This window comes from Bicyclus anynana, chromosome Z (genome assembly GCF_947172395.1).
Source record: "Bicyclus anynana chromosome Z, ilBicAnyn1.1, whole genome shotgun sequence".
Taxonomy (NCBI): Eukaryota; Metazoa; Arthropoda; class Insecta; order Lepidoptera; family Nymphalidae; genus Bicyclus; species Bicyclus anynana.
In genome coordinates this window covers 18,514,121-18,538,466 of record NC_069110.1, presented here as the reverse complement: position 1 = coordinate 18,538,466, position 24,346 = coordinate 18,514,121, and the positions used below count along the sequence as shown (strand labels likewise).

The following is a 24,346-nucleotide window of genomic DNA, read 5'->3' as shown; positions in this document are numbered from 1 at the left end:
ACAAATAGAGGTTAAATTCGATACTCAGGGGCTGAATGATGCCCTGGGGGTACCCCTACAACGTCTATGAATACCACTTTTAAACAGCGCGTAGCCCGACAAGCACTTGGCCGACGTATTTATTTATAATTAGCGGACGCCCGCGACTTTGTTCGTGTGAAACCCTACTACTACCCTACCCTACTCCCACTCTACAGCTACCCTACCATACCCTACAGAAGCTTAAAAAATGGAGTAGAGAAGTTACTCCATGTTTTAAGCTTCCCCAACCGTTTTCCCAACATTTCCCTTCACTGCTCTGCTCCTATTGATCGTAGCGTGATGAAAAGTATACTATAACCTGCCCTGGAGTGTGAAGTACCAAGTTTCGTTAAAATCTGTCAAGTAATTTTTGTTTTTATATCGAACATACAGACAGACAGACAGACAGAGCGACAGGCAGACAGACGGACAGACAGGAGAGAAGGTTAAGGTAGTATTTTTAAAATTGAGATTGTACTAAGGTAGTAGTTTTGCCGAAAATAAACTCTTTACTTTGAAACGTGATAGCCCAGTGGATATTCGACGGGCGTTGGTTCGAATCCAGTCCGGGCCTTGCACCTCTAACTTTTCAGTTATGTGCATTATAAGAAATTAAAAATTACGTGCTTCAAACGATGAAGAAAAAACATAGTGAGATTTTAATCTAATCTAAAGAAAATAAAATCGTGGTTTAAGGATTCAACATACAGAATAGGACCTGTTACAGTTTTATTATAAGTATAGATATAGATACGAGTAGGTAGATATAGATTGCTACAAATAGATAGTTATAACGATACGTATCATGTTTTTGTTGGTGGGCACTTACAAAACTCAATAAAATATATAGAAGTGACGAGTCATCGAACCTGTATAACTTGGTTCAGATCATAGATTTAAGAGTCGGTACAAGTACTTACTAATTCTATGGTTCAGATCAATCCTACATTTTGTGCCATACTAATTATTGTTCCAAATGGGCTCTACGGATACGTACCTACCAATGTGTTTTTCTTGTCACACACTTTTGAAAATCGACAAAATGTATGGAAATAAAAAATCGTCGAATGTGTAACTTGGTTCAGAGACATCCTACAAATTATGTGCCATATTAGCTATTTCTCCAAAATATGGTTCTAACGATTCGCGATTTTGTTGGCCGGCACTTTCAAAAAGTGAACCCTTTTTGAAAGTGCCGGCCGAAAATGAATGATTCTTTGGCACATTATGACCATAATAACAAAGAAGGGAAAAGGATACTTTTGTCCTTCCTATTCTTCCTCCCTTCTTAAAGGATCTTTACAATTTTTAGTAAGATACTAGCGGACGCCCGCGACTTCGTCCGCGAAAACTCGATGTAAACTTTCAACTACCTCTACCCTACCCTACCCGTAAAAAAAGTATTTTTAAAAAAGTAAAAAGTATCCTATGTCGTTCTCCTGGCTCTAAACTACCTCCCTGCTAATTTTCAGCTAAATCGGTTAAGCCGTTCTTGAGTTATAAGTGGAGTAACTAACACGACTTTCTTTTATATTTTATTTATTTATTTATTTATTATTCAACAAACAACACATTGAAATTAAGATATATATAGATTTAAAGTTTAAATGCTATACATAAACACAAAATGAAACAAGCAGGTAAGTCAGCAGCATTGTTTATTTCATTGCATCATACAAACGAGAAACCGTTAAATACTAGTTTACATTATGCAAAAACTGGTTTATCTACAACAATTATTTACGATCGCTTTACTTTACATTAAATAAATTAAACAAGTTGTTATTTCATTTTGATATTATTTATTTGTTAATATACAAAACGAAGAAAACGAAAAAATACTGACGCGAATAAAACGTTATGGATATAGTGATTACAACTTCATTTATATTCTTTTCTACTCATACATTTATACTCTGTTATACTTTTATTACTTTTCATAATATACTCGTCTTACTTTAACCAATTGCACACAGTTTTATTTATGATTACTTACAATATTGAATATAGAATTTGCGATATTTATGCACTACTGAGAATAAACACACGAGTACAATGTATTGATCTAAGAGTTGTTGAATAATTTGCTCACAGTTTTCAGTGTTGCCATTTAATTTTTGAAAAAAATGATGGATTTCTCAAATTTAAATTTTAAATCAAACTATCAAGTTAACTTACAGTATTAGTGACTACCTACAATGATACGAATTGGCTACTTGACATTTTTCGGAAAAAAATCAAATCAAGACCAATCAAAAAAAAATTAATGAAGCAAAAGTTTTTTTTTTATAATAAGTCAAAATAATTACATGTATCAACTATGACGTATGTTAAATAAACAAACAAAGTACAAGAGTCCATTGAAATTATAAGCCGCAAATAACATATTACATTATACTTGGTTATATAGCTACATGATGGTCCTTTTTAGGTTTCATTAAAAAAAAAAAAACAAAAAATTTTACCTAAAACATCACATTTCATATTTTAACACGACTGTCAAATAGCCAATTGGTATAGGTTTAATGTTATGTTGTTGTATAATAATAAAATGCCCACATAGAGATTTTTTTTACATTAATAGTACATTTTTGTGTACTATTACAATAATAGTACATTTTTGTGTACTATTACAATAATAGTACATTTTTGTGTACTATTACAATAATAGTACATTTTTGTGTACTATTACAATAATAGTACATTTTTGTGTACTAATACAGTCCTAACTTCGTTGGGTTAAATAGTTTTGACAAATTTTGTAAACCCTTATTATGCAGCTACTGTTACTAGATCAAAAGCAATACTGATGGGTTAAGCTATAGAAGTTTATTGCCTTTTTAATGAAAAATCTCAGAGTACACGTACTTTGAACAAAGTATAGAACACCTCTTGACATAAGTTATACTTTTAATATATAATTCATAATTGCGTAATGACCATCATAAGTGATACGAACGAATTTGCCAAGCTATAATGTTAAAAGTATAATTATAACTGTTATTATTTCAAATGGTAAAGGTGTCTAAAACGGTCCTATGCTGTCTACTGAGATATATTTACTATTAACTAAACCCAACCCAAGCACATACGTTTTAAAAACAATGAAATACGGTAAGTCATAAGTCGTTAAAGTCGTTTTGATATATAAGAGTAGCTTTGACATTTTCAATTATATTTTCATATGTAAAAATTTTCGTACCCTTCGAAACATCTTAAATGATTTTTATGATTTTTTTTGTGTATATACGGTTGGCTTGAGAACAGGTCGTAAACTACTATAGATTCCAATAACCCTACCCCCATTTGTAAATCACTATTTTAGTATTTTGGTATAAAATAAATATATATGGCAACACAACGTTTGCCAGGTCAGCTAGTTATTTTAAATAATTCTCATAAAATATTTGAAAACTTTTATGCGTGAGCGTCATTGATTTAAATAGACCAGAAAAGAACTATAAACTATATTCACTAAAATAAAAATATACAATATATTGGTGTAACTAATAAATAGCACACGACTTAATTTAGTTCATAGTAACAAATTATGTTACATACATTTCGTTAGGTTGATACAAAAATAAAAAAAAGATCACATAAAGCCATGATTAAAAAAAACACAGAGATATGAAATTTAAACGTGATGTCTTATAAAATATCCTTATAAATAACACAGGTAAAAATAATATAAATCTAAATAAAAATAAATTTGCACCATTATTCTATTGGGAAGACGAGCTAGTGTTCAAACTTGTCACATTTTTGCCTTTTTTCGATTTCGCTCGATTTCACTTGTGACTGAGGTAAACTCTTAACTCAACTAAAACCAACTTAAGAACTAAAGTACGGCCGCTCAGCGATTGCGTTTCTGACACCTGTCAATGTCACCATATTATATTTGTTAGTTAATTCATTATTATGTGCATAATTGTTGTATTCAAATTTCAATGTTAATACTCGTTATTAAAGTTAATAAAAGATGTTTAAATATCTCATTGACATTGTCAGGTGTCAGAAACGCAATCTTTGAGCGGCCGGACTTTAAGTTTACCCCTAATCGCCACTTCTCTTTGAGTTATTAGTTATGAGTCATAAGTTTACCTCTGTTGGATTTCGATAGCACAAACCAATAGCTCTTTCTCTTTCGTCCCATCGCTATATAAGATATGATATAAATAGTGGAATTACAAGAAGGCTGGGCTGATTGAGGTTTTCTTAATTGATCCAGGTCTGGCTGGTGGGAGGCTTCGGCCGTGGTTACCACCCTACCGGCAAAGACGTACCGCAAAGGAATTTAGCGCTCCAGTACATTATCGTGTGGAAACCAAAATGGGTGTGGATTTTCATCCTCAACAAGTTAGCCCGCTTGCATCTTAGATTGTATCATTATTAAAAAAATAAAAAATAAATCTCTTAGATACAGCCAAAGAGACAGCAATATTGTATGCAAAAATATCTCATTATCTGTTGGCACATTGTGGGCCCAGAACGACTAGTTGCGTAGCCCAATTTGTAGATTTACCGCCCAAAAATTGGGCGATAAATCCAAAAATTGTTCGTACTCGACTAAAATACTAATGTAGCCCGAACTAGGCCTTAGTGGTGCTTTTTTGGCGGCAGGGTGGCAAATACGGCCAAAGTCAACCAACAAACCAGCTGGGCTGTCCATAAGACATTTATTGTGTTTCGATTTCATTTCATCTGTCTCTGTCTATCACTATACAACAGATTGAGAAAGAAAAAAAACTTATTCGAAACTCACCATGTCAAGTTCCGCAACCTTTGCCAATTTATAAAAAAAACATGAAACTAAGTTAATCGAACTCTATATATCAAGTAAGTTATTTCTGCATACCCTCAGTCACATTTTTGCAACACTACCATCGACCTCCCAATAATACGTATAAGTAAACTTAAAACACAACACTGACTCCAGCAGTTCATACCGTACGTCCTTTATCTGAATCGAATGAAACTTTGCACGCAGTAACAGCTCCTACCCACCAAGGCGTGCAGCCATGTGGCACATCGATTCTCTTTCTACAAACGATAACGCTACGAAAACGCAAAAAAATGTATGGGAACGACCGTACCGATAAATAACTTAACCACGTGACCTGTCGATAACGGATGTCTTTCCCGTACATTTATTAATATAAAGAGACAAATTTTATAATCGCATTAGATCGTTGATCATATACTTTGACAGAAAAGTAACGTTTAGCGAGGCAGGTCCTATACAATAATGGGTCTGAGCGATATAGCGACTCATTAATGAAATTGCACACCGAGATATATATCACCCAATCATATTATGTCAACTGTCAACGTACATGCACCAAATTTTATCGCTCACATACGTCCTTGCGACCCTGCTTTGGTGGGTAGGCGACATATATCAAGTAAAAAAAAGCGATTACCTAATTGTAAATATGAGAATAGCAGCCGTCACTGAATAACAAACAGTAAGCCGCAGAGTAATATATCATATTATATAATCACATCACTATAGGCAAATTAAATAGCTAAGCCATTGTGGTATAGAGGTCTCAGGGGGAGGGGCTAGAGGGGCTAAGAGAGGAGAGGGGGGGCTAAGAGGGGAGAGGGGGACAGGGGGGCTAAGAGGGGAGAGGAGGGCTAGAGAGGTGTTCATCTCTTTCAACTTCTCTCTGAAGTATTACCATGAACCTCTGTAATGCGCGGTAGAGGAATCACGTATACTATTTGCCTATAGTACAGATTCTAGAAATTTCGATATTCCTGTATAGTTTGACTATTTTCAAAAGTCTATTTGGCTTTGGATATAGCGGCATCCAAATCGTTTTACAACACACAGTTGATAGGCAGCGCGTTGGTGTGTTAAATTGAAGGAAGTTTCTTTAACGGAACGAACCTAAATTTATACAGACGAACGCGCTCGGTCTATCATCTTACAACAAAGCGGCACGTCGATTCTCTTTCTACGATCGCTACCGCTTCGAAAACTAGAAAAAAATACGGGAATGACATTTGCTATCGACAGGTCACGTGATCAAGATCTGTCATTCGCATTCTAGTTTTCGAAGCGTTTGCGATCGTAGAAAGAGAATCGACGTGCCACTTGGCTACAGGGGCTGAACACGAACTATATCATGGAACTATATGATACCTAATATCGGTAACAAATGTATCAGTGACGGCCGTTGAGACTAGAACAAGGACTGTTGCCGGAATAGAACCGTTCTAGAATAGTCTATAGTACTAAAATATTTAAATACTTAAACTATATTCCTTAATCACTAATATATTGTGATGCGGATGACAACCACAGCCTATATAGTTATCAGTCGAAAAAAAAATCTATAAAGTGTGGCCACTAAAACAATGTGTTACTGGCGACATCTGTCGTTCCATCACACAATAACTAAATATATTAATGTAATAGAAATAACCGGGGGAGAAAGATCCCCCGCGACACGCCCGGGCAAGGAGGCACTGCCTCGAGGCCCGTACCCCCGCCCCGTGTTTCACGGGTCGGAGAAGACCCGACGTCTCGTAATATAAATAAACATATCTATACAAATGAATACCAGTTTAAAGTTACAATGTTCCTTGTATTACATACTATCAGGAAATAATTCTTTCAACGGCCTGACTTTAGAAGAACACAACCTAGTTTTTAATTGCAAAATAAGCTATAAATATACATGACTTGTATAATAAACTGATTTTTTTTATTAATTATAAAACTAAAGTAAACCCGAAATAGTATTTCAAAGTTATATTTGATTCAATACTAATATTGATTAGGCAAAGACAATCTTCTAAGATGTGACGCAATAAATCTTTAATATTTCCGCATAAATTTTGCAACCTTTTCTGCAAAGTATTTTTTTTGAAAATGATAAAATTAAATATCCGTGAAGTTTAACCAATACGTTATTATTTAAATAAAATTTAATTATATAAAAAACTTAGCACGTGATCTCAAATTATATGTGTTGCGATAAAAAAGAGAATAATTAACTTATCAAAAATGTTATATAACATATCACGTGGCACATCACAAAAGATCATAACTTATCAGAGGTGAAATGTATTATATTCTATATCTGATTATTATCATTTAAGTAATTATATATCGCACACTGCGAGCCGTACAATGCATGTTTCACGAGATGGTAAGTGTCGCTGTTAAACTCTAATGACGCCAAAGATAGTCAATAAGATATTAATATGCATTGCGTTTGACTCTACCGATATTGCGCGATTTAAAAATAGAGACGACATACTGCTATTTATGTCAATAAAAATTTCACTATGATACCTAGTTGCTACCTACTTACTAATAAAGATTCTAAAAAGAATTTTTGGTGGTTATATCTTATACATTATAACTAGATGAGATTTAGCGTAATAAAACCTGTAACAGAGAGGTAAATAGGTCAGCAGTATACTCCAACTAAACGTCTTACTCTTTGTCATTCATCAGATCGTCATTCAAATTATGACCTTACGTAGTTAACGTAAGGTGCATTTTTCAGTTGCAATAAAATGTGACTTCATCAGAGCATTACTCGCTTAAGGGTAAAACTTGTCACTCAATTATGTACCTTAACAAATCTAAGTAAAGTCCAATGTTGAATGTCGAGCTATGCTATAATTTACCTCTCATATACTGGTTAACATTTTGTACACCGACCGCGTCGAGACGATATCATTGCGATATGAGAGCCAGTGAACGATTTACATTTTGCTTTCAATACAATACTGTATTGTTACTAGAAACGTAAAATTGTCTAAAGGTTTAGCTTAACTCGATGTATCAACCAACGCTGTAAAACGTCCACTAGTTCCTAATAATACAAATATGATACAATACAAAAATAAGCCGCCGGGGTGGGTAAGCGAAGAGTGTATAGTCAAAACGCAGCACTTAAAACCAAATTATACTATGGTAACAGTTAAAAATGTCTTTGCGTGCGCCGTCGCTCGCGAGATTCACTGTTGCGCGACCGTCGCGTTCGCCGCGCGACTGTCGTATCGTGTCGAACCACGCCTGCCATTGCACGCCACAGTTTAACGCAGATAAAAGATGGTTTCAATCATCATTGTTTGCACACAGATATTAATATTTGAAATAGTAAGCACAGCGCAAGGGTTATTAAGAATGTATGGATAATATAAATTTTGTTTTTTAGCAGATGTTATTTTATCGATTACCATACCGTAAGATTGCAGTTAATAGAAACACAAAATGAAAGCTATTATAGGTATACGTATATTTCAGATCCATTATCTGTGTGCAATGCAATAAGATTTGATGAAAATGTGATAAAGGAGTTTGCAAAAACCTCAAATATTGTCCGGACACAAATCGGTGTTATAGGTGAAACCTCATGATAAATTGAAAGTGGACACTAATTTGTGATTCCAGAATCTGAAAGTTCCAAAACTCAATAATTATCCACTAAATGGTTTGTTGTACGAGTACACGCCTTCGAATGTATATAATTGAAGAGCGAACTTGGATGTGAAAAATATTCAAAAAAATGTTTATATGTTGCAATGTTGTCTTGAAAATTTTGAGGTTATCCATCCATCTGTTTTAATTGTAAGGTTGTTTACCCAAAATGAATTATATAAAATATCCAAGCCGGTGAGAAAGATGACAAGAAATTTTACCATGAAAAGTGTAAAACGTCAATGACATTACGTTTTAAAGTAAATACATTCGAAGGCGTAATTAGTTTTGTGGAGGGAAGGTTAGATTCTACCTCAAGACAGCACTTCTCACATCTTCACAGACAAAAGTTTTTATTATTTTATTACTATCGGCAACCATATAATTTAATAGATGCTAAAATTTATAATGATTATTGAGTGACTATTCTAACTATAGATCATGCAATTGGTACGGAATTAAATTTGTGTTAGACGTGTTTTATAACAATTTCTATAACTTTAATACGAAGTAGAAATTGCTAACAAAGACTGTGTTACAGTGCCGTCTTCTAGGTAGACATCTTTTTCCGTATATAAATCTTTATAACAAAGCAATAGAAATGGTGTGTTCTTCAAACAATGTAATCGACTGTATGGTGATTTTGAAATACATTGGTTATGTACGTTCGATAATACTGTAAAATCGGAAATACTTCGTCCCGAAGCAATGAAAGGGACAGCGATAATTTCGATTTCGGTCGAAAGGACATGTACCAATTTTGTATGGAGGCTGGGCCTTTATTCCGAGTGTCAATTAAGCAGAACAAATTATTTTTATCTCTAAAAGAACATAAAATATAGGGCTTAAAAATTAAAATAAAAAAATTTCAGAACCCGCATTTTTTAAAATAATTAAATAAAGTTTATTTTTTTCATTACCTGACAACATTAATTAAGAATTTTTATCATGGAAACATGCTTGTAACTCACACCCTAACAGATTGTGAGTGATCTTTGCGTAGTCGCATTCGTTTAAGGCATTTCTAAAGCAATTTAAGATTTTTTAAGTTTCATGTTTCTCTGTCTACGATTTAATGTTTCTTTATAATATTACAATACATTGACAGCTTACATTATTGGCTGTTTTAGAACACTTTTGCTGTATTGTCTATGTTTAATTTGTCGACAAGAGAGCGAAATAAAAAAAATATTTATTTAATTAATGCGGGATCGAAAAATTCTGAAAATTGTTTTTTAAGCAACAATTTATTTCTTTCATCCGTAAAAAATACTATCATCCTGCTTGTAAATAATCTATATATATAAAAATGAATTTGCTGTTCGTTAGTCTCGCTAAAACTCGAGAACGTCTTAACGGATTTAACTTGGTCTTGAAATGTTCGTGGAGGTATATGCAAGGTTTAAAAGGTGAGAAAAAATCAAATAATTTCCGGGAAAACCCTAAAAACTGCTCTTTTCTATTTCCCATACAAACGTTTAAGAGTCAAGCGGTAGGGGTAGGGTAGGGGTAGAGGTATAGAAGGGTAGAGTAGGGATAGAGAATAAGTGCACTTTTGTCAAAACGAAGCTTGACCGGGTCCGCTAGTAAATAATAAAGGCCCATTTTGGGACATGCCCTTTGTCTTTCCCTCGTCAACTGCATTATTCGACCACTATTGTTTGTTTGAACACGCAGTATCTAATGTGTCGTTACAAAGATTTGTATTGGTCTCCCGTAGGACGTGATGTGCGGGTGGTTCAAAGGTGTGTGCGGTGGTGTGGTGATACGACACTAGTGTATATCCGCGGGCTTGTCAGACATGCACACGTAGACGTAGTCGCAGTCTGACGGCGGTCGCGGACGGCGCACGCACGGCGCGTGCTAGGTAGAGGCCACTTGCCAGACTATCACGTGACTGAGAGCAGTGCGCTCCGCCAGCGAACTGTGCCCGCTTGATGGTACGTCCTCGGCCGCTACGACGCTCTCCTCCATCTCGGAGTCTGCTGTACAAACGAAACGATTATTCATTTTTTTTTTATTTAATAAACCTCTCAGACTTTAAATGCGACTAACAATCTCGTTTCCTAAACGAAATATGTCTTAGGAGTATTAATGAATCGAAAATAGGAAAAGGGTTAGTCTGGAAATAGTGTAGTAGTCGGCCCCTTCATGGAGCTATTGAGGATTGAAGAAGGTTATATACGAGTAATATCAGGAGCTGGGAGTAATTTCACCGTTAATAACGTTAATAATTTAAAATCCAACCATTGATCACGCGATTTTTCTTGTTACTGTTGCTAGCACATGTTTACTATAACTTGGCAACTTCGTTCGTAACACTCCCGATTTTGCGCGTGGAATGAAAAACCCACGACTGATGCACGTCACTTCCCCGCAATTCACACCCGCGCATTCTTTCCGCCCGTCGCCCGCAAATCATGGTAGTGTTATCAACCAACTTACCAAACGATAGCAGTTTTCGACATTGAAAAATGGAGTTTATTAAGCACAGTGAAAGAAATTTTAGATTTCCCCATTATTTTGGTAACGAGGGGAAATCAAGTCACGTGGGACTTTATGACTAAAACCCTGCTAGGGTTACTCGAAGTATTTTCGTAAGCTCCAGAACTTTAAATAAACTTGCAGGTGCCTCCTACTAATTTAATAAAAAAAACTCGATATTTTAATTGATATTTTTTTCAATCACTAGTTAAACAAGACATTATCACAAAACGCTTAAAATTATTTTAATAGACTGTGCATGTTAATAGATTAGTAAACAAGAGGTTTACTTAAAATATTTGTGCACAATACCGATGACGTTAGACACTCAGAGCGTTAGTAAAGAGAGGACAGTAAGTGAGTCAGATTGTTTGAGTGAGAAGAAAATTTAGCTCCCAAGGTGCAATGATCCAGAGACGTTGTAATTAGTGAAAGAGCTAATGACAGAAAAATCACCAATTTTATTTATGATATGACAGATTTTTTTAATTTTACCAGGAAACCATTACAGTTTTTTAACAACTGCTCACCAAAATTAGTGCCGCAAGAATCATGAGGCATAAAAGGCGTTTTATAAATTACATCATTGAAAGGAAAGGAGATATTAAACAATTTATTATTACATTCCTGCTCAATCTATTATCTAATATGTGACACTGACATAGAAGCGACATGCAGAATCGTAATCTGCATGCTTTTCTGAATTCAAAACTGTAAACAGAATGTGGTCCTGGAATGATGCACACTCAATATCTCTCAGCGCCTGGTCTAGAAGGAACGTTAACTAAACGAATCTTCAGTTGAAACACGCGCTCGATCTGTCGTCTTACCACAATCTAATGCCAAACGGACTTACCGGAATAGATACGATATAAGCATAGTCTCTGAATCACGCTCAAGAAATTCTTAGCGAAAGATTACACAGAATAAAATATAAAGCTATGTGCGTTAAATAGAGACCCCAAGCTTCGTGCCGTAAATTGAAAGGGCATACCGGTATGAACCTTAAGTTCTATTGCCTTATATGTTACTCAGGTACACTGCTCAACAACCTGCCAAACTATGAGGTGGGATGCGGTATCTCGTACGTCATCGGCGTGCTCTTCTAGTGGCAAAAAAATATAAATGCTACCGGAGACGTCATGTTACTGTCACCTACTTCCAGAAGGTGATTAACGTAAGTAAGCCCCACAAATACTTATATTCAGGGACACGGAGCATTCATTCGTCCTGTTTCGGTTCCATTCACAAAGACTGCATGTCTATTGGTGGAAAGTAAAAAGGACGTATGAATGTAACCGCACACGCATTCATGTGGCTTACCCATTAACACTTTAAGGTGTATATTTCATAGTCTGAACCGATTTCGACTTTCCTGACGTTCTTAGATGTGAACGACGAATTAATAGCAAACAATTCACCTGGTTTACATTTCAGTAAATAGTGTGTCAAAAGCCGAACGGGCTCAGTTATATAAAGCTACTAAAGCTACGAAAAATACAATTGTCAATATTTGTCTTAAAAAGAGGCGTTCAGGATTTAAGAAAGTGTAATAAAATAACAAAGATGGTGAGGTTTAGGTACGCAATGTTAGTTAACGGCAACGGCAGTTTATGCTATTTCGTTATTAATTTTTACTATAGTTCGCCCGTTATGAACTGTCTCGTCGGGCCATAAATCATTTCGCGTTCTGCCTAGCTAGCACTAACAGGCCTCATAGAGCCATTTAGTGAAGGGCGTAACAATAAAAGAAATGGAGGAAGTAAGTAACGTTCATAATTATATCTTGTTCATAAATTTTAAGGGCCTTATCATACTAGCGGTTTGCAAGCGGTTGCGAAGCAGAGCGGGCGCACAGCGAATGCGTGGAAGATTCGGAACGTTTTCGTCGCGATTTTGCAGCGAATTAACGACGTACAGTACATTCAGTAACAAATGGATTCTGACAAGGAAACACTGCTGCTGTTAGTTTTGCTGTTACTTCGAAGACGCTGGAGACTAAACTGCAAGAATCGACGGATTTGGGATAACCCATTAACAATTAATCGAATGGAAGAGAGTGACTAGTTTGTGTTGTTTTGGAAACGAATAATAAATAGCGTTTGTATGAGACAGTACAAAATTGTGCGTCCGCAACGAATTCGCTGCGCATGCGCGACCGTGACGTATAAGTTGCGAACCCGCTTTGCTTTAAGAACTCTAGCAATCCACTAGTATGATAGCTCTTTAACGAGTTTAACAGCTTACTCTCTTTAAAATTCTTTATAAAATCCATTGTAACACAAACAATATCTGTTCTTTTCATTAAATATCTACGTACTTCGGTATTTTTGTAGTCCTTCAACCCAATTTCCTTCATGAATATTTTTATTGAAGTATTTCCGCATTTAAGATTAGGTAATTGTTCTCAATATTTTTCTAATATTTGGTAACATCACGTGACCGTTTACCGATAACATGTCCAAGTGCGTGCACAACCTTATAAGAGACAGTTCATAACGAGCTTATTACAGCCCGCTATTGTCTTGTGAGTTAAATTCTATGCAATTTGCTGAACAAGGTGAACGAATTGTTAAGGGTAAATTGTGAATAGTGTACGGACATTTACAATAATGTTTTTGATCGTTAAACTAATAAATCAAGTTTTTAAGGAAGAATCATTGTGACCGGATTTGATAGTGTTGCTGACATAATTGTCTCGTGAAAACTACTTGAGAATACAAATGTTTAATTTGAAATAACGCGACGACTTTTATAATGTTTTATACAAAAATATAATCGATGAATCGCCTTTACAATTAGTAACAATTGAAATGCAAAGGTTAATTTTTTACTGCTATTTTACTTTTTTCGGGAAAATTATTTATAATTATCAGTATTTGTTCTAAGGAAGATAAAAATATCTTGTTAATTTGGAAACATCTAAGCAAATGTTCCGTATTTTTTGAATATAAGCAAAAAAGAGTTTTTCGATTAAGCATATCAAGCAACATACTGCAATGTTTTAAAAATAAGCCGACTACTTTATATACCACCATTATACCCATCTTTATCTGGTCCATACATCATCAATTAAAATATCAATAAATCAGTATTAAAAAATATGTCGTTTATCTTTTTAAACTTACGTGAAAATTCCGCGATTTTATTCATCAGTACATATATTTTTAAATACATATATTTTTAAATACGTACATGATTTTACTAGAAAAGTGTATTCACAGATTTGAATACTCAAAAAAGATTTAATAGTGAATTTCTCTATTAGTAAAAGATCAGCCAGTCTAGGCTAAATAGATTTTTACCAAGGTTTACTACTATTTTTTTATTAAATAAAATATATTTTTTTAATGTGACTATATTCATTTTTGTAGAAGTTTTTTTTTAACTGGATATGATAATAGTTCATTTTTAGACCACTCAACTGAAGTAAAACTTCTTTAACTCAATCTCTGTAAATGACAGGAAAAGAGAGATGCGAAATATGCGCGCGTACTGATTTCTCTTCGTCCTACAGAAACGTCCTATTTCATCTTCAATAACCTTCTTTTTATCTTTTCGTTCGCTTCACCCGATCACACTTTTCGTAACGCTTGCGTTACGCATTCACTAGCTTACTCCGCAAGTCAAGCGTGCGTAAAGAAGTGTTACTCCAAAAAAGTTAGAGGCAAACGTAGATTACCTATTCTGAAGTCGATGTACCCCTCCCCACCAGATATGACCAGCATGGGGGCGTGGAGGGTCGCGGGGTGCGAGGGCGGCGAGTCGGGCGACGTCTGCATGGTGGCGCCGGGTACCGACACGAAGAACGTGACCGCGTCCCGGTGGCCGTGGAAACTCAGCTGGGCGAGCGCCATTGAACACCATGGGATGCAGTCCCCTGGACTGCAAGCTCCTGGGGCGGGTCCCGCTGGCACCACCGACGCGTGTCCTACGAACGCGAAAATGAATCGTACCCTACTCGTGATCTATATAGCCATTGTCAAGTCCTAACAGTTAGGCAATTGTTTATACTTAATATTATAATGTGTCAACATAAACAAAATAATTTTAAACATAATATTAAATACAGACGGAGGAAAGACAAAATTTGTGATGTTAAACATTGTAGAACCAGCTTTGCTCAAAAGCATTTATCATTTCTTGGAAAGCATCTGTACAATGTAGCTAGCAAAGTAATGGAATTGCGTTCATTGACTAACAATACTTGTAGAATCAATGTTAAAACCTGGCTTCTAACATTAGATTACGATGAAACTGAAAAATTGCTGAAGATTCTTAGATAATAACTTAAACTTACTAGCACGCCCACTCTCATGTACACACACACACACACACACACACACACACACACACACACATACGCATACGCTATCTTTAAATTATTAAAATAAAACTGGTATAAATTACAGATGCACATATATTAAGTTTTAATTGTATTTGTAACTCAAATTATATATAAATTGGAAAAATTATAAGTTATGTATAAATTTGATTATATAAGCTACCTTAAAAACTAAATCACAATTTAATACTTTTTTGTTTTATATCTAATTTTTAATTTTAATAGTTTATTTAATTTAATTTAATTTAATTAATTTTAATAGTTTTTAATTGTACTTGTACTGCAGCTAAAAATATTGTAATCTTCGTTCGTGAAGAGATGGTGGTTGTAACACAAAATCTTTTATAGATTTTAGCACAACTGCCGTTTCAACCTATTTCTGTATAAAAATGTTTTTTGCTCAATAAATCATTTATTTATTTATTTATTTATTAATCATCTCATTATCGACCCATATTCGGCTCACTGAGCTCGAGTCTCCTCTCAGAATGAGAGGGGTTAGGCTATCAGTCCACCACGCTGGCCCAATGCGGTTTGGCAGTCTTCACACACGCAGAGAATTAAGAAAATATCTAAAATTTAAATAATATAATCTCTGGTATGCAAGGTTTTCTCACGATGTTTTTGCTTCACCGTTTGGGACAAATGATATTAAATATCTTAAAATGCACACAACTTAAAAGTTGGAGGTGCATGCCTCGGACCGGATTCGAACGACCCCTTACCAGATGGACTGACGACATCAAGCGATCGCTGGGATTCGTTGGATACAGGCAGCTTATAATCGCTCTCAGACGGTGTTAGACACCTCGGACAACGGCAATGACACGTTGCTGTTGCAGTTTGCCTTCATACATCATCTTGAGGCGGCACAACAAAGTGATGCCTTATTGTACTTAGTCATAGTAACAATTTTTAGATCTGATGCAGTGGGGTCGACTCACCAGCTAGCAGCAGTTAGGCAGTTAGCAGCAGGCGGTGTTAGACGTCTCAGACAGCGGCACTTGTATTATTACGCTGTTGCAGTTTACCTGTATCCAGCACATTGCGAAGGCACAACAAAGTAATGCTTGTTCATACTCAATCACAGTGACAATTGTGAGATCTGATGCAGTGGGGGCAACTCACCAGGTAGCGGCATTCTAGAGACGCTAGACGCCGACGCGGAAGACGTCTCGGTCAGCGGCACAGAGATGACCACGCCGTTGCTGGTGCCAATCCACAGTCGTCCGTAGCTGATGAGGAGTGCTGTGATGCGCACAAGAGAGAAGCCCAATTTGCCTGTACCCAGCATCTTGCTGACGTACGGCTCGATGTCCACATCTCTCAAGTGTTTGTATGTGTGCGCGTGGTACAACCGCAGCGCCGAATCCATTTTTATTGACACCTGAAATTAGTGAGGTTTTCTTGTTTACAAAACATTCTTATAGATTATTATAATAATAATAATAATAATAAGCCGTGTGGCACCGGCAGAGCAGAATGTTGCCACCCCTACCTATCCCGAGGGTGTCGTAAGAGGCGACTAAGGGACATCGGAGAACCAACTAACATCTTCTGGTTCTCCGCAGAGCTAGCTGGCTCGTAAAATACTAGCCTCCTCGGGGACATGAGTGGACCCCGAGTGATGTAATCACCACTCACCCCTCCCCCTAAATATGATGATGGATAATAATGATGCGCGTATAGGGCCGCTACCTGGGGGTCGCCAGGGCGCGTCTGGGGCTGGCGCTGGACGTGGCAGCATGCGAGCCGCCAGCCAAACTCGTCGACCGGCACTACCACCTGACCGGTCGGCACATCCATCATCTCCACCAGAGGGCTTGGCTCTGACAGGATCCATTAGGGCCCAATCTTCAGAGCCCGCCGCTGGTGGCGTACGGCGCATGAAATGGACATGCGACATGAACAAAAATGTCATGCGCGCGTACTACAGGGCTACAGGGGGAGAAACCGGACGGACTGGCTACCGAGCAGCAATGTACCGCGAGTTCTTGCTGCTTGAGCCGCACTTAACTGTCACCGAACAGAACCTAGCAGATCGAGCTCGGTTTATTCAGCGTTCTAACATCTTCAACGCGACCGAGCTCGAACGATTACGACGTGAGGCTGTTCCCGAAGTGCCAACCTCTTCTGCAGAGCAAATCGTCTCACCGGCGGCGCCTGTCCGCGAAGAGACTGAACCTATGTCCCAAGATTTGCATGCAGAGGAGGAGGACACTGAGGGAACCGTCTCCCTTGATTTAGAGCGGATGAGAAGGATCCTAGAAGAGACGATTGCTGAAATCCGTAATGCTCCTCTAGAGAATCGTCCGCGGCTCTCCCGTATTGCGCTAAATATAGCGACGCGGGATGTCATTGAGGCTGTCAACAAAATGCTGCCCCAACATCTGGCGGGCAGCACTGGTCTGGATGATACGGCTTCTATCCTTTTCGGGGCAGCCCTAACCGTCCACCGTTTCATTGGTATCAAAACCAAGGAACCTGGACGCCCGGGGCGTTCTGTTAATAACATCAGAGCAGAACCAGCCTGGAAGAGAAGGATAGAACGCCGTATCACCCTTGCCAGAGGCCTCATTGGCAGACTGCTATGCTTCAGGTTGGGCAATAGAAGGCCAAGGATTGTGCGCTCCGTCAGAATAGCCTTTAACGGGCTCGGGGTTAGGCTGGATCAGCCGGACGTAACCCTAAAACTGACGGAGCGCATCGACGACCTGAAGCAGAAAATCGCTGCATGGGGGAACCGCATACGACGATACTCGGAAAGAGTTGAGCGATTTCAGCAAAATCGTCTTTTCTCGAGTGATCAGAAAAGGTTCTACAACAGATTGGAGTGTCCTGCAGTCTGTTCTACCTCTCCACAGCCGAATCCGGCTGACCTTATCGCTTTTTGGCGAAACATATGGTCAAGAGAGGTAGAGCACGATGAGGGTCCTTGGATTTCGGCGATAGAGGAGACATGTGCCGCAATCAGGCCGATGAACCCAGTCGCCATCTCTACGGAGGATGTGGTCGGTGCAGTAAGGCGGGCCGCGAACTGGAAAAGTCCGGGGCCCGACGGACTGCATCACTACTGGCTGAAGGCGTTCTCGACTTGCCATGTCACCTTGGCTCGCCAATTCCAAGAGGCTCTCGAGCAAGGGACACTCCCGAACCTTTTCACCACCGGGATCACTCATTTAGCTCCAAAGACCACCGACACCGTAGATCCCTCAAAATACCGTCCCATCACGTGTCTTACTACCATCTATAAGACACTGACATCCGTTCTGAGCTCTAAGATAACTCGTCATGTAGACGATAATAACATCATGTCTGGGGCTCAGAACGGATGTCGGGGTGGTAGTCGTGGTACCAAGGAGCTCCTTCTCATCGACTCTGTCGCGGGCCAATTGGTCAAGCGCAACCGCCGGAATTTTGCCGCAGCCTGGATTGACTATAAAAAGGCATTCGACTCGGTGCCTCATTCGTGGCTCTTGAGGGTCCTTGAGCTGTACAAAATCGATTGTACAGTTCAAGACTTCCTCCGGTCATGTATGGGGCAATGGAGCACGATCCTTTGTCTCCATGGCGAGCGGTTGGCGGCTGCCGATGACCGGATTAGGATACGCCGGGGTATCTTCCAGGGTGACTGTCTGAGTCCACTATGGTTTTGCTTGGCCTTGAATCCTCTCAGTACATTACTAGAGGGTTCGGGGACAGGCTTTCAGTTTCGGAGAGGAGGGACAAAAGTGCCTCACCTTCTCTACATGGACGACCTCAAACTGCTAGCGCCCAATGCTACCCGACTGCAGGAATTACTGAATCTCACCACGGGATTCAGTAATTCCATCAGAATGGAGCTGGGACTAGACAAGTGTGCGGTCTTGCATGTGGAGAGGGGTCAGGTCACTCACACGGTCGGGATCAATCCTGACCTGCTTAACATCAAGACCCTTTCTGAAACTGAATCTTACCGGTATCTGGGCATGTCACAATCTATAGGGGTGCAAGAGGCGGACATGAAACAGTCAGTTTGCGAGGGTTTTTATCGACGTCTGACAAAGATCTGTAAAAGTTATTTGTCGGGCGCCAATAAGATTCGAGCTTATAACGGCTGGGTCATGCCTGTTCTCATGTACACCTTTGGCGTGCTCAGATGGACTCAGACCGAATTAGACGTCCTGGATAGAAGGGTCCGCACGACTATGACTCTCTATCGTATGCATCACCCAAAATCGTCTGTCATGAGATTGTATGTCCCCCGAAAGTGTGGTGGTCGAGGCCTACTTAGCGCCAAGACCATGCACAATCGGGAGATATGCAGCCTCAGGACCTACTTCGAGACGAAAAGGGAGGCCCCGATGCATACAGAAGTCATAGCATGTGATAAAGGACTCACCCCGCTATCCTTGGCCAACAGCGAATGGCAAAAACCAGTGGTACAGAGCATCTCTGACCGGGAGACCGTATGGAAGGGGAAGGAGCTGCACGGACGCTTTTTTAAGGCTCTTCATGAGCCCCATGTCAGTAAAAAAGCGTCTGTGCAGTGGCTGCGCTTCGGTGACCTCTTTGGGGAAACCGAAGGGTTTGTTTTTGCGATACAAGATCAGGTGGTAAAGACGCGGAACTACCGAAAGTACATTCTGAAGGATGGCACTCACGACATCTGTCGAGCCTGTCGCCATCCCGGCGAGTCACTCAGACATGTCCTTTCGGGTTGTTCAGCTCTTGCCAACACTGAGTATCTGCACAGACACAACCAAGCAGCCAAAATCCTTCACCAAGAGCTTGCTCTGACGTACGGTCTCCTGGACCAGAGGTTGCCTTATTACAAGTACACACCGGTGCCAGTGCTTGAACGCGACGGAGTCCGGCTCTATTGGGACCGGTCCATTATCACGGACAGGACTATTCTTGCGAATAAGCCTGACATCGTGGTGTTGGACCGGGCACAGTCGAGGGTGTTTTTAGTGGACATCACAATTCCATATGACGAGAACCTTGTGAGAGCTGAGACAGAGAAAAAACGTAAATATCTAGATCTGGCTCACGAGGTTACCGCCATGTGGCATGTGGAGTCCACTGAAATCATCCCCATCGTTATATCTGCCAACGGTTTGATCCCAGTCAGCCTCGCTCACCATCTGAGGCGGCTGGGGTTCCGTGGCAGTTCGCTCGCAGGCAAGATGCAAAAAGCGGTCTTGCTGGACTCGGCTAGGATAGTCCGCCGGTTTCTCCACCTGTCGCCCTGACCCCCGGCCGTTTGGTCTCCCTGCCGGGGTGAATCCTCCGCCCGGTGCATATATGTATTTATGTAATATATATTTAAGTTTATTTGTTTTGTGTATTTAAGTAAGTTTATTTATTTTCCCTTTGGCTTTTATATATATTTATTTTGTACTGGGCGTGAGAGTTTAATTCATTTGGATAATAATAATAATAATAATTTATTTGCTGAAACTGTGGGTTACAATGGTTCTTACACTATAGATAAAAAATTCCATCACAATTTACTGATATACCAGCGTGCAAATATTTACAGAATTTTACAATAATTTATTATACCTACAATTATAAAACGTCAATATTTATACATTACAAAATTTCATGTCATTCATGTACTCGTCAACACTATAATAATTCTTATTATTTAAAATGGAGAAGATTATTCGCTTAAACTTTATTAGGGGCATAGTTTTATATGATTCTGGAAGCTTATTGTACAAAGAAACAGCCATACAGAAGCAATTATTTGAGAGAAGAACCAGCCGTCTCGGTGGCACACAGATTTTATTTGGTTGCCTGCCCCGCCAGTTTGGGCACATTAGTTTTTTGGTAGGGAACAGAGTTGGATTCTTTTTTACGAACAGCAACGTTTCAAATATATAAAGGCATGGCAGCGAAGTAAGATATTATTGTTTTTGAACAGAGGTTTACAGCTATCTAAAGGATTGGCTTGAAACACTGACCTTATACAAGCCTTTTGTTTAATGAAGGCTTTTTTCGCATCTATTGAGTTACCCCATAAAATTAATCCATAGCGCAATATAGATGAAACGTGTCCATGGTAAGCTAACAGAGCCGTTTTTTTTCCACTAATTTGTGCAACCCTTTTCAAGGCGTAAATAAACCTATCTATTCTGTTACATACTATCTCGATATGTGCCTTCCAATTACAATGTTTATCCACTGTTATCCCTAGAAAATTTGCCGTATTTCTTTCTTCTATGTTTTGCGAATTGTGTACAATACTTAAATCTACTGGGTGTGAGTTAAGTGTCTGGTATTGTATATAATGTGTTTTACTCATATTAATACTAAGGTTATTTTGTTTTAACCATTCTAGGACTGATGCAATTGCTTTATTAATTTTTTCCTCGAGATTATGTTTGTTTTTCGATTTAACTATAATCGTTGTATCATCGGCGTATAATATACATTTATGTGAGATAACATTAGGAAGGTCGTTTATATATAATAAAAATAATAAAGGACCTAGCACGCTTCCTTGAGGTACTCCGTACGGGTTTTGGGTTTTAAACTTTGAGCGGTATGAGTGTGTGTGTAGTCCTGTAGTTTTAGAAATTTCAACACATTGTTTTCGTTCAAAAAGGTAACTTTGAATCCAGCCTAATGCCTCGCCTCTTATACCATATTTTTCCAATTTACTGATTAGTATTTTATGGCTGATTAGGTCAAATGCCTTTGTCATATCTAGGAATATTGAAACTACACTATGATTAAAGTCCAAACTTTCTAATATTAATTTTGTTAGATTAAAACAGGCAAGAGTTGTGCTACTTTGTTTCCTAAAGCCAAATTGTTCTCTCTTAAGTATATTAAAAGATGTTATGAAGCTGTATATTTTATCGAACATAATTTTTTCAAAAACTTTTGACAGGATGGGGATGAGAGTAATTGGGCGGTAGTTACTCATTTCCTTTTTGTCGTTTTTCTTATGTAATGGCTTTACTATAGATTTTTTCAAATTGCAAGGAAATACACCTTCTATAAATGACAGGTTTATGATATGACTAAGAGGTGTTGCGATGAATTTTGCACAAGATTTTATGATCTTAGTGTTAAGTCCATCATATCCTGAGGAATTAGTATCCTTTAGTTGAGTAATATATTTACTTACATCATTCGGATTTACCGGTGAAAGAAACAAAGATGAGCAACAATGTGATAACGTATTAGTTGAAGGTATTGAGTTACTATTTGCGTTAGCGTTGCTTTATGAAATAATTGTTAAACTCTTCAGCAATCTGTATCGGATAAGACAACGTAATATTTTTGCTGTTTTTAATTTCTTTTATTTCATTACATACTTTATTTGAGTTAAGATTTGAGTTTATGATATCCCAGGCTGCTTTGCATTTATTTTTAGATTTTAATATGTAATTAGTGTTAGAAATCCTTTGTGATTTATGTATGCAAATTTTTAATAAACGTGAATATTTCGTGTAATATACTTTATTTAACCGTTTGTTTGCCGCAGATAACCTGTATTCTAAGTATAATTTTCTTTTTATTATACATGATTTTTTTAACCCCTTTGAAATCCATTTATTTTTAATATTTTTATCCATTGTTTTGACTGTGATAATAGGAAAACACAGGTCGTAAAATAATATTAATTCACTATGAAACATTTCGAATGACTCATTTGTGCTGGTCTGCGTTAATACATTATTAAAAGACAGCGCGGATAAGCATTGCAAAAATTTGCTTTTATTACTTAGCGAAAAATCTCTCCTTTTTATAAAACATTTAGTTTCCTTCTTAGTTTTCACCGTGTCTGAGTTTGTCGTAAAAGTAATCGATTGCGCAGTTTCGTGATCAGATAGTGCAATGTAGTGCAAATCTGACTTAGCACCTTTAAAATTACTCACAATTAGGTCAATACACGACAATTTCCTAGTAGGTCTATTTATGTGGTTTACAAGTCCATAATTCGCAATAAGGGAAAACAATTGTTCAGACGCTTTATTTTTAACAAGAATATTAATATTCCAGTCCCCACATAAGACTATGTTCTTTTTAGTTTTAATGACATTTAGTTTGCATAGTAAGAACTCTAATTTCTCAAAGAATATATTTATATTGGAAACCGGTGTGCGATAAATACATATAATTATTAAATTAAATGTCTTAATATATGTACCACAGTATTCAAAATGGTATTCTACTGGTTCTACTTTTTTCAAAAGTTCAGTTAGCGGAACGAAATCTAAATTTCTTTTCAAGATAATGCACGTGCCCCCTCGCCATTCATTTTTTCTAGTAAATTGAGCCGCAACATCGTAACTTCTGAGTTTAAGATTTGACTCAGATCCCCTTTTAATAAAAGTTTCTGTTAAACAAATTATATCTATGTTACATAGTTGATTTGTCTGATGTAGGTTTTTTAATGTTAACTCCAATAGGTCAATTTTATAAATGGAAAGTTCCTTTTTATATTACACTAGCAGATGCCCGCGACTTTGTCCGCGTGAAAATCGATGTAAACTTTCAACCCCTATTTCACACCCTTCTCTTTATCGGGAGCCGCCAGCATCCAGCGGCTCCCGCTGGATGCTGGCGGCTCGAGATCGTTGGGCTTGGAGGTCCATGCAAGAGGCCTATGTCCAGCAGTGGACGTCTATCGGCTGATAAGGTAAGGTAAGGTATTGGTCTGAGTTACGAGTGGCTGTGAAGGACTCACCCAGACGCCGTCTCGGTGCGCGGCCATCTGCCGCACCTGGCTCTCGTGCCGCGGGTGCGCCTCGAGCGAGTGCAGCAGTCGCGGCGCGCGCGGCTCCACCACCAGCACTCGGTTGCGGTAGCCGCACCACACTGTGTTGCCTACAGCGCTCAAGCATCGCACTGCAATTAATTTACATTTTTAGGGTTCCGTACGACCGAATTTAAACTAAACCCATGCAGGATCTGTTTTCTTCATTTGTGTTAAGTCTGTCACAGGTAGGCACAGTCACAAATGGCAGGTAGTTTTTATTTACTTCTATGATTCAAACACAGAAGTGTGACGTGATTAGATAATAAAAACACGTTAGCGGGTTATTTTT

The 24,346-nt window shown here is 38.1% G+C and overlaps 1 protein-coding gene across 5 annotated transcripts in view; it reads right to left on the bottom strand.

The window, feature by feature from the left end:
* Positions 1-1,662: 1,662 nt before the first annotated feature.
* Positions 1,663-24,346, bottom strand: part of LOC112045740 (JNK-interacting protein 3) — a 48,281-nt gene continuing 25,597 nt past the window's right edge. For 2 of the 5 annotated variants that reach the window (XM_052890843.1, XM_052890845.1), the window contains 4 exons: positions 23,986-24,146; positions 16,425-16,683; positions 14,634-14,882; positions 1,663-10,452 (listed from right to left, as the gene is read on the bottom strand). In XM_052890843.1, the coding sequence (XP_052746803.1) occupies positions 10,331-10,452; positions 14,634-14,882; positions 16,425-16,683; positions 23,986-24,146 (791 nt within the window). In that variant the 3' untranslated portion in view covers positions 1,663-10,330. Of the gene's footprint in view, positions 10,453-11,945; positions 12,057-14,633; positions 14,883-16,424; positions 16,684-23,985; positions 24,147-24,346 lie in introns of all 5 variants that reach the window. The other 3 variants (XM_052890846.1, XM_052890847.1, XM_052890844.1) reach the window with 3 other exon arrangements.